Here is a 12,184-nt window from a genome sequence, read left to right as displayed (position 1 = left end):
GCTATTGTCACCACTATTGTTAACATACCAATCATTGTCACTAATGTTTTATTATTACTACCATCTTCATCATCGCTGTAGTCACCGTCAATTTCGCCAAGCCCACTCCATCTCACACAAACACCACCACAATTGCCATGTAATCACTCCCACGGTCTTGTAACTACAGAACCACCATGGCCATAGTCAATACAAACACTCCACCACACCACCAACCACCACCATATATGGCTATCATACCACTATTACAAATACAAATGATGTAAGAAAAAAATTAATAAATTTGAAATTTAAAAAAAAAAAATTATATTGAATAGTTTGATTAATTTCAGCACTAGATTTTAGTAAATATTAAACAACTTTTCATATTAAAAGGTTTTAACATTTAATTTTGATACTTAAATTTTAATTTTATTTAACAACATTTTGACAATGTTTGAAAACCAAGTTAAAAGGGGTTAGAGCAACCCTAACAGATTACCCATTGAGTTTTTATTGCCAAAAGTTAACTTGTCCTAAAAAATTTCCCTCTTCAATGGTCTGTTATATCCCTGTCAAATTTTAGTCATAGCAAATATTGTGTCATTTATAAAGTTTCAAATTTGCTAAAATTTAATTACTGACATGTGCCTTTTTTTGGATGTTATTTGATACAATAATGCTTGAAGCCTCGAACCCGAGGACTTAAATTTGCCTCGAATTTTAATTTTTCTATTTTGGTCGTGTTAGTTTGATTTTTTATTTTTTTTATTTTTTTTCTCTCTTTTCTTCTCTTTTCTTTTCTTTTCTTTTTGCAAGGGTAGTTATGTGCAGGAGTGTGCTAAAAAACTAGACATCTCACACCAACTCAGCCTGTATGGTTTGATAAGGTGAGTAAGTTAGGTTGGACTGGTTGGGTGATAAAATTGACTGATCAGTTAGGCTGGTAGTTAAAATTTGTTAATTTCATATAATTTTGTACAAGTCTATATTTTTATTTCAAATCTGGAAGATTCCGAAGAAATTGAAATGAGTGATTTCAATTTCTTCGGAATCTTCCTAATTTGAAATAAAAATATAATAGGGACTCATAAAAACTGTATGAAATTAACAAATTTTAACCAACAGCCTAACTGATCACTCAATTTTATCACCCAATCAATCCACATAAGCTCAGTTGTTGTTTTTTTTCTTCTATTTGTTAGACTGTGTTGGTTTTTTTTTTTTAATTTTATTTTATTTTATTTGTTGGGCTGTGTTGTTTTTTTTTTTTTAAAGGTGGTTATGTGTAGGGGTGTGTTAAAAAACTAGACATTTTGCACCAACTCATCGTACAAAATTATATGGAATTAAGAAATTTTAACTAGCAACTTAATTGATCAGTCAATTAGGTTGGACTGGTTGAATGATAAAATTAACTGATCAGTTAGACTGTTGGTTAAATTTTATTAATTTCATATAATTTTGTACAATGAGTTGGTGTGGGATGTCTAATTTTTTGGCACACATAACCACCCTTAAAAAAAAACAAAAAAGAATTCAAGGCCTCTAGCACTGCCGTTATTTGATATAACTTATACGAGTTGTTTATAATTTATTTTATTTTGAGAGTACGTGTCAAATTGTTTGATACAATTTTTACTTACAGCTAAATATGCAAAAGGGCAAACTTTACTTTACCTTCCTATGGTTTGGGCCATGTGCAATTTACCCTATCAACTTTTAGAAATTACCACATAACCCCCACATAGTTTATGGACCAAAACGCACACTAACTTCTATTAATAGAACATAGAAATTGACCTTTATGCCCTTATTTTCTCTCTCTCTCTCTCTCTTCTGAATTAAACCTCTCTCTCTCTCTCTCTATATATATATATATTCTTTCTTCTTCCTTCCATAGCTGCCAATTATAGCAAATTCCATTCTAAATTTTGCAAGCAAAAATTGTTATAACCACTAATAAGAATACAATCCTTAACAGTTTTCACACGTCTCCTTTTCACTACCCCAACCCCTGCAACCCTTGTGTAGATTCTAGAGAGATAATAGATAAATTTAGAGAGAGAAAAAGAAGATTAGCAGAGAGCTCTAGAGAAAGAGTGGAGATGAGAGACATTGGTGGTTCAAAAATGAAAGGGCCATCAAGCATAACTTTTTGTTGAGACCTATGGTAAAGTGGTTTCGAAATACTCTTGGATCCAGTTAGACGCTTTTGATCCTCTGATTACTACCTGAAAAAGGGATGAACACTTCGGTCAGGGGTGCCAAGCACTCCGACAAACAAGTCAGTATCCTCTCTACTTTACTTCTATTTCAAGTTATCTTGTGTATTCTCACATACCCCTCTTCAGCTAACGCTTCTCACTTTTATATTGTTCTCCAAGGACCCACTTTGTCATCATCACTTTTTATCATCATGTCTGGGACCCCCAGGTACGTTAAAAGCTTTTTCGGCATCCTCAGCCCGTGGACTGGATTCTACTCGGCCTTGTTCTTGTTCAGATGGGTTTGGCCATGCGGAGTTAGCCTCACCAGCATTCTCGGCGTCCTGTTTGAACCTCTTCTGAGCACACATTTATTCGGCCCCCACAATTGCCCCCTAAACATCCGAATAAAACATTTACTCAGCGTGTTTGGTTTCTCGGCCAATCAAAACAAAAACCCTCGAAAGACAGATACGGCGATTGCATTCCTTTTCGTATTGATTCGTCAGAGCCGTCAGAGCAGACGCGCTACTTGAATCATTATAGCTTCCTACCCCTTCGTATTTGACATTCATTTAATGCGTTTTGAAATCTGTACCTCCATATACTTTTGAATCAAAAAGCTATTGACATTCTTTAAGCTCGTATACTCTTGAATTGAAAAGTTATTAACATCCTTTTAGCATCCTTCATATCAACCTTCTTCCAGATCTCTACAACCCCGTCTCTTACTGTTTGTCTCCTTCCTCATCCTGTAAGTCCCCTCCCTCTTCTCATTCTATTCTTTATTCCAGTTTCCCTAGGCATTTTGCTTTTTTTTTTTTTTTTTTTTTTTTGTACACGCGGTTTTCATTTCATCTCGAATGGCGAGGCATTTGAAAGCTCTCATTTCTGAGGATCGAGTTGCAGCCTTCCATCGTCACTTTTCCATCCCAGACAATGTTCACCTATCCCTCGTTTCAAACAACGTAGTGGACATAGAGAAGGCTGACACAAGCACCATTAACTTTTCCCTTTTGACAATTGCAGAGAGTGGAGTTCGATTCCCCCCTCCATCCTCTTCTTAGCACAGTTTTGCACTACTGGGGATTAATTCCCCCCAGCCAAACATGAACTTTTACCATATTATCATGGGTATAGTGGAATTGAATCGCCGATTGGGTCTTAACCTAGGAATTTTAACTATTCGGCATTGCTACGTCATGGCAAAATCAACCAATCGGCAAGGCTGTTACTTTTTAAGAGCCAAGGACGTTGACTATCATTTGGTAACCATGCTCGCCAGCTTTGGCAAAAAGGTTGATGACGTCATGGTCACCGTTCGAGGTAATTAGGAATTCGATGATGGAGAAGATCACCAAGACCCAATACCAAGGCAAAAAGGCAAACCAAGTGGCCAGTTAGAATTGCTAACATGTCTTAAAATAATCAATTTATTCGGCTTAAATACTATGCTGATTATTTGTGTTTCTTGCAGGCAGCAACGATTTGAAACGAGCATTACCATCCGCAGATGAAGCCGTTTTAGAGCAGGTTAAAACGGTCCTCAATTACAAAGGCCATGCAAACCTTCAAGGACAAGGGCGTGCAACCCATGTTTTGTTGAGATACAACCCAACTTACTCCACTTTTTCAGCCGCAGATAATATCCCTGTGCCGACACACGAACGGCAGCGTATTGCGCTTATCTTCCCTAGCTACAAAAGTCTAAGGAACATTGGCATCGAAGGTTCTGACGCCAGTAAGGAGATCGGTGAAGATGCACAGTCGAAGGACCGTGTAGAGGATCAGGAGTTGAATAGAGAAATCGACTTGGCGTTTGAGTATTTTGACACAGATTATCTCACCGATCTCCCTTCTACTTCTGGTCGAGTAGATGTATCTGCTCTAAAGGACGATATCTTTACCAACTTAGAAAATCTGCCTGGGGCCGAATCCAAAGCTGAAAAGATAAACGGGGAATCACTTGCCCAGTTTGCCAAGTGACAAAATGAGGAGAAATAGCGGCCAACAGGCAAGTCGGCAGATCTGAGGGGAGCCAAATAGCGCTAACTCGCGAGGTGTGTCAAGAAGAAACGGCCCGCGAAACAACTTTAGCCGAGTTTATTCTTGAACAAAATCAGGCTAAAGTTCAGGAAACCGATCTCACAGGGCAGAAGCAACCTGCCGAGACTGTGATAGATTTACTAGAGGCGCCGATCGAAAAACGGCCAAAGATGGATACGCCGCCTGAAAAAGATTTGACCGAGGCATTCGTCATCTAACCAAGGATGAAGAATGCGCCGGTGCTCACCAGTGGGTCGGCGATCAAAGATCCTGCCATGATCCTGAATGTAGCTTCAACCCTCTCTTTGCCTTCAGACCGAGTGACTTTTCCGTGCTAAATCGGATGTAAGCTCAATCTCTTTGGCGGCACAGTCAGCCATTTTAGTAAGTTAAAACCTCAAATTTCTAAATAGTTTAAATACGTGTTCCTATTCAGACTAATTTCATTACTTTTCCAGATGACAAGAAGGATCGCAGAGATCAGACGTCGTCACTACGACGTCATAGAGCGATTCGGCGTCCTTGAGCGTCAACTGGAAGAAGAGAAGGGCAAGGCCACTGTGGCAATCGCCAATCTGTCTGCAATAACCACAAAAGCCAAAGAAGAGCGGCGAAGACAATTGCTGCTCAACAGAAAGCTGAACACGCCGATTTGCTCCCCAGGGCCGCCGAAGAGAGAGCAAACTTGATGGACGACTCTCTGAAGTTAGCTCAAGAAGAAGTTTCCTAGCTGAAGGCCGATCTTGAAACTGAAAAAAAAAAAAAGCGAGGGAGCTCACTGAGACGGACTCTACCAAAGCCTTTGATGCCGGCCTGCTGAAGGCCAAGGAGCTGTATGCTGATGAAGCCTTGAAGTTCGAGAATCGAGGTTTCAAGCATGGATGGCTGAAGGTTTTGGTGGCCGCTAAGGTGACTCTCAATCAACCGATTCCTTACGAACAATTGGAAGTTAAACCGCTAGAATCAGATCCAGAGGATTCGGACCTTTAATCGGCAGCTTTTGTAATGGATATTCAGCTATTATTTATTTTTGTTAGCTTTTATTAGTTTTTGTTAGCATTTTATTTTAGATGTAGGCCATTTTCATGTATAAAGTGGATGTACACATACAATTTATTAATGAAAATGTCCGTTTTGTTATTGAATGTTATCATTAAGTATTGAAAAAAAATATATATGCCATATCAATTGAGATCATGACCTTTACATCTTAATTCGGAAAAATGCTTGAAGATAAGTCGAAAAATGCTTGAAGATAAGCCGAATATGTTAGTAAATCAATTGAGATCATGACCTTTACATCTTAATTCGATAAAATACTTGAAGATAAGGCGAATATATTAATAAATTTGCCCTTGCCCCAGCTGATCACTGAACATAACCGTCGAATGTATGAGTGAAAAGTTCATAGGATCAGGTGGGACATTATCTTTATTTAGCAAAATACTTGAAGAAAAGCCGAATATATTAAAAAATCTACACTTGGCCCAATTGATCACTGAGCATAACCGCCGAATGAATGGGCGAAAAGTTCATGGGATCAGGTGGGGTATTGTCTTTATTCGACAAAATGCTTGAAGATAAGCCGAATAGATTAGTAAATCTGCCCTTGCCTCAATTGATCACTGAGCATAACAGTCGAATGTATGGACGAAAAGTTCATGGGATCAGGTGGGCATTGTCTTTATTCGACAAAATGCTTAAAGATAAGCTGAATAGATTAATAAATATGCCCTTGCCCCAGCTGATCACTAAGCATAATCGCCGAATGTATGGGCGAAAAGTTCATGGGATCAGGTGGGGCATTGTCTTTATTCGGAAAAATGCTTGAAGATAAGCCGAATAGATTAATAAATCTTCCCTTACCCTAGTTGGTCACTGAGCATAACCGCCGAATGTATGGGTGAAAAGTTCATGGGATCAAGTGGGGCATTGTCTTTATTCGGAAAAATACTTAAAGCGGTTGCTTCGTAAACGCTGCATCCATAATTAATAAGCGGCCGGGGAGGGGAGGCAAGCGTGCATGGGGCCTGTGTTGTCGTTAAATATATTCTGCTCAAATTCAGTAGAGTGCGAGAGGGAAAAGAGCATTATGTCAACCTGAGGAGATTTGTATGTCAAGAAAAGTATTCTTTAACAGCAGAGGAAAGGGCAGGACGCTAGCTCAACTAGATTTAAAAATGAACCAAGGGGCTGGTAGCGAACCCCCACAAACGGGTAACAGGACGTTGGAGGAGCGTGAGAGACGTCGCTCCCCCCATCGTGGAAGCATGGGGGTAGAAAGGTCACGAAGAAGGGAGAAGCTACAACGAGGGAGCTCCAGGACTAGGAGTGCACATGTCTCACCACAAAACGAAACTAGCAGGCCACCACGCCTGTTGAGTTTTTTGATTTTCCTTTGGAATAAACCGATGACCGAAGCAGACTCAATTATCCGCGATCTGAATGTGGCAGTAGAGTTCACTCAACAAATTTTTTCGCTCGAAGTCCAACAATCAATGGTCGGTCGGCCTGATTACGAAATTTTTCGAGAGGGCATCCATAGAGTGGTTAGAAAACTATACAACTCTAATGAGATCGGCATGCGCCTTCGTGCCGCGTGAAGAGAGATAGAACAGAAAGACGACCGCATTCAGAGATTGAAACACCGTGCCGAGAAGGCCGGGAACGAGCTGAGAAAGGCTAAGGCTTCCAAGACGCAGTCGGCGAGTCAAAGGAACTCGATTGTGGCGTACAGAGTAAACCACTGCCTACTTGATCATGCCATAGCTGATCGAGATACGGCAAGCATGTTCGCACGAGAGGCGATAAGAACGAGGGCCTACGAACATGGCTTTTTTGATTGCCGAAAGATTGGTATTAAGAAGACTAAGGAGAAGCTAGTTGATGATGTTTGTCGATGCGAAAATCGTAGATTTAAGCATGGATGGATTAAGGCTCTGCAAGCCGCGGGTGTCGATTCGGCATCATCATTATACCAAAGTTACAAGGTACCCTTCGAGGCTCATGAAGCCAAGAAGACTAATGACGAAGAAGATAGTGCCGAACAGGAAAATGTCTAGATAATCAGACATTATATTTCTTAGTCTTTAAGAAGCCATGTATTTGTATAAATTGTAACGAATAAATATCTTATGTGATTGTTTGTTTGATATTTTAGTTGTCCCTGCTGGAAATATGTATTGTGGTTCCATTATCTTAATTATTTTTCTACTGACCATCGTAGTTTAATTACTAACTTTTACCGACTCAGGCAATGGTGATCTAATAACCCTTCGTTGAGCATCCCGAATTTGGTGTCGATTGTGAGCATGAACGAAGAGCACTCCGAATCCGGAGTCTTTGTATTGGCCAATTGTGATTTCCATGAAGGGCGCTTCGAATTCAAAGGCTTATTCGGCCCAAACGTGAGCATGCACGAAGGGTGCTCCAAATTCGGAGTCTTTGTATTAGCCAATCGTGATATCCACGAAGGGCGCTCCGAATTCGGAGACCTATTCGGCCTAAACGTGAACAGGCGCTTCGAATTTGGAATCTTTGTATTGGCCAATCGTGATATCCACAAAGGGCGCTCCAAATTCAGAGGCTTATTCGGCCCAAACGTGAACATGCACGAAGGGCGCTCCGAATTCGGAGGCTTATTCGGCCCAAACGTGAACATGCATGAAGGGCACTCCAAATTCAGAGTCTTTGTATTGGCCAATCGTGATATCCATGAAATGCGCTTCGAATTCGGAGGCTTTTTCATTATTCAACCATTTTTAACGAGACGACAATAAAAAAGGCACTACATTACAGAATTTGTAGATGTGTACATGTTAGTATAACAGCAAAAATAAAAAATGAACTAACATGCTGTACAAGTTGGCTTAATGATAAAATTTACACAAATTGGTCGAATTCCAAGAGCGTGGCAAACTTCGGCCAGCCATGTCTAAAAGCCGATACGCCCCCATTCCAGCAATCGAATCAATCTAATAAGAACAGTCCCAGTTAGGGCCTAATTTATCGTCTGCCGGATTCTTAGTAGCAGGAAGCACTTTCTTGAGGACCAATTCTCCAAGTGTATAACGACGCAATTGCACGCCCTGGTTATATGACTTGGTGAGCTGTTGCTGATACCGCGTCATACACGCAAGAACACGATCTCAGCGCTCTTCAATCAAAGTCAAATCTAAAGCCAACATCATGTCATTACGCCCCATGTCAAAAACCTTGGATTATAGTGGGGGCAGGCCGATTTCAAGAGGGATAATAGCTTGTGTCCCAAAGCACAAAGCGAACGGCGTTTCTCCAGTAGACTGCATCGGAGTGGTGTGATGAGCCCACAACACACTAGGCAACTCTTCAACCCACCTGCCTTTGGCCTTTTCCAATCGTTTCTTGATGTCGTCCAGGATCACTTTATTGGAGGCCTTAGCCTGACCGTTGCTTTGTGGATATGCCGACGAGGAAAAGTATAGCCAATTACCATATGTATTGTATAACTCTCGATAGACCACAATCGAATTGGGTGTCGTTGTCGGATACAAGTGCTCTTGGTATGTCGAATTGAGTTATAATGTTTTTCCATACAAAACATTTAACATCGACATCTCGAATATGTGTTAATGCCTCTGCTTTGATCCACTTTGTAAAATAATATGTTGCCATGATCAGGAATTGCTTGTTCCCTGGAGCCCGCGGTAATGGTCTGACAATATCAAGTCCCCATTACGCGAATAGCTAAGGACTAGTGATGGAATTTAATTCTTCAGCAGGCAGATAAGTTAATAGGAAAAACTTTTGGCATTGTTCGCACTTCTTTACGTAGTTCTCGGTATCTGTTCGCATAGTCAGCCAATAATACCCCTGCGTTACGGCTCGGTGGGCCAATGAACATCCTCCAGAGTGGGCACCATAGCTACCTTCATGTATTTCGGCCAAGAATTCCTCAACTTTGTCTGGGTGAACACATTTTAGATACGGCCTAGTGAGAGATTTTTTGTAAAGTTTTCCTTGTGGATCCAGATAATATCGAAGGGCTTTATTTCGCAGCTTGTGGGCTTCTTTCTTATCCATTGGAAGCTATTTTGAGAAAAGAAATGCAGTGATTGGGTCCATCCAACTTGGTCTTGGTTCAATGATGTTAATCCGAGCTGGTTCAAAAAAGGTAATGCTCGGCTCTAGGATGAACCCTACTTTGATTGTTCGTTTGACTTCTGAGTTAATAGCGGAGGCTAGGCAAGCAAAGGCATCCGCATGCGTGTTCTGATCCCGGGTTATCTGATTCAACTCGTGGTGGTCGAATTTTGTGAGTAAGGAATTTTCCATTTTCATGTAGGCTGTCATGCGGTCATTTTTAGCTGCATATTTCCCTTTCAATTGGTTGATGACTAAATTCGAGTCACAGAAAACATGTAACCATCGTGCACCAAGATAAAGTGCGTTACGAAGGCCGATTAGCATTGCTTCGTATTCGGCCTCGTTATTTGACGCTTCGAAACTCAATTTGACTGCCTGCTCGATTATTGCCCCTTCGGGGGTCATGATTACTACGCCTGCCCCACTGCCACGTTGGTTGGATGATCCGTCACAGTACATTTCCCAAATGTCTCCAACATATATTCGCCAGTCAGGTTTAGGTTGAAGGTGGACTTGATCGGTCTTGAAGTCGGCATGGCATCCCGTGAATTCAGCTACAAAGTCGGCGAGCACCTGCCCCTTGATGGTCATTCTGGGCAAAAACTGGATATCATACTAGCCGAGTTTCAAAGCCCATTTAGAGACTCACCCTGATGCTTCGGCGCTACATAGCGCTGACCAGAAAGGGTAGTTCGTTAATACCCCTATGGTATAGGCCTGAAAATAATGCATTAACTTTCTTGCAGCCACTACGAAAGAAAAGATGAGCTTTTCTAGTGGTAGGTATCGTGTTTCAGCGTCGACCATTGCCTTGCTTACATAGTTAATTGGTCACAGCTCCCCGAGTTTTTCCTTTAGTAACACGGCGCTGACCGCCCAGTCGGATATCGCCAGATACAAGATGAGCGAATCACCTGACGGTGGCGTTACTAAGAGTGGTACTGAACGAAAATAAGTTTTCAAGCCATCCAGCATGGCCTGATACTCGAGGGTCCATTCAAATGCTTTGCCTTGATGAAATGTGTGAAAAAATTGTCGGCAGCGATTTGAGAAACGATTGATAAACCTATTGAAGGCGGCGACCATTCCCCTCAACTTCTGAACTTCTTTGATCGACCGAGGGGAGCACAGTTCTAGAATTACTGTGATCTGCCTCAGGTTGGCCTCTATTCCGCGATGATTGACAATATAGCTGAGAAACTTGCCAGATCCAATGTCGAATGCAAATTTCGAGGCGTTCAGTTTCATCTTGTACTTTTGTAGAATAAAAAAGGTCTCTGCTAAATCGGCTAAATGGGCGTGATTTTCCTTGGATTTCATCACCATGTCATCGATATATACTTCCATGGTGTGGCTGAGTTGTTCCTTGAACATAGTGGTAACCAGCCTCTGGTAAGTTGCCCCTGCATTCTTCAGTCCGAATGGCATGATCTTATAGCAATGGCATCCCCTTGGGGTAAGGAATGCGGTCTTTTCTTGATCATCCAGATGCATGACAATTTTGTGATAACCCCTGTAGGAATCCAAAAAGCTCATGCGTTGATGATGTGCCGTTCCGTCCAGAAGTTGGTCGATTCTGGAGAGAGAAAAATAATCCTTTGGACAGGCCCTGTTCAAATCCGTGAAATCGACACAAACGTGCCAAGATCCATTTTTCTTCTTTATAACCACAATATTAGACAACCACATGGGATAAGTTACTTCACAAACTGCCCCGACATCAGGCAATCTATCAACTTCATCAACAACGGCCGATAAATGCTCCACGGCTAACCGCTGACTTTTCTGAATAATTGGTTTGACTTTTGGATCGATGTTTAAACAGTGCTAGGCCATGACTGGATCCACCCTCGGCATCTCGTATGGTGTCCAGGAAAATACATCAAGATTGCCGAGTAAGAAGGACACCAGCTCGCGTCTATCCACTTCATTTAGCAAAGTGCTGTAGACACCCCATTTTTGACCGTCCTCAAGACTTGGACCTCACCATTTGAACACCCGGTGATCATCCATGTTTGTGTTCGTCTTGAGTTCCCGAAGGTCTCGGCTTGCGCCCCTTGCCTCAGGATCTCTCGACTCGACTGTTTAGTGTCTGGTTTCACACCAAACACTTGTGTTTTTCCTTGGAGGGGTAGGGAATGCCTTGTGAGGTATCCCCACACACCACCGGCCATGGCCAGAGGCCACCGGCTGGTGTTTTGTTTCCATCGGCAATGCATATTGCCGGTCGGCATTATTTGTTGCCGGTCGGCAGTCCATTTTGTCAAAATGAAAATTTTGAGCAGCCGACTACTGTTCATCTACTTTTAGTAGATATTTTGTGCCAGTTGTGATAGCTGGCACCCGCTCTGTTCCCCTCCATACACGTGTATGGAGGGATTTCCCTCTAAGCAAGCTTGTGTAATAAGCTTTGCAAGGGGGACTTCTATAAGAGGAAAGCTCTCCTCCTTCTTCTTGGTTGGAAATTTTGAGAGAAAAACCAAAGCTTATACATATACATACACACTCTCTCTCTATATTTCCCTCTCTCTCCTCCCTTGTGTGTGTTTTGTGGCCTAAAAGTGCTTTTTTACCTTACTTTTGCACTAATACACACACCATTACACCTTGCTCCGAGATTGAGAGGCTTTGAGGGTTGATTCTTGGGTTTTTGGACTGATTTTGATCAAAAGAAGAGGGCTGCATTGGCTGTTCTTGAGGTGTTCTTCAAGGGTAATCACTTTGCTTTAGTTTTTCCAAACTTGCACTAGTTTTTTACCTATCTTGCTTGCTGATTTAGGCCTTGTGCATAACATAAAAAAATCTTATATTTTCATGCTTAAGAACTT

General features: G+C 41.5%; 1 protein-coding gene across 1 annotated transcript; it reads right to left on the bottom strand.

Annotated features, from left to right (window-relative positions):
- Positions 1 to 9,299: 9,299 nt before the first annotated feature.
- Positions 9,300 to 9,947, bottom strand: LOC145819242 (uncharacterized). The gene has a single exon (XM_082913204.1). The coding sequence runs from the start codon at positions 9,945 to 9,947 to the stop codon at positions 9,300 to 9,302; it is 648 nt and encodes a 215-aa protein (XP_082769330.1).
- Between the last annotated feature and the right edge of the window lie 2,237 nt (positions 9,948 to 12,184).

Source organism: Camellia sinensis, chromosome 2, assembly GCF_055761805.1.
Source record: "Camellia sinensis isolate YWXY chromosome 2, ASM5576180v1, whole genome shotgun sequence".
In the NCBI taxonomy this organism is placed as follows: domain Eukaryota; kingdom Viridiplantae; phylum Streptophyta; class Magnoliopsida; order Ericales; family Theaceae; genus Camellia; species Camellia sinensis.
The sequence above is the reverse complement of the archived record's forward strand: the minus strand, read 5'-3'. Positions and strand labels throughout refer to the sequence as shown.

Coding starts and splice junctions, on each gene's coding strand:
- LOC145819242 (XM_082913204.1), bottom strand. CDS start 9,947: ATGACCATCAAGGGGCAGGTGCTCGCCGACTTTGTAGCTGAATTCACG.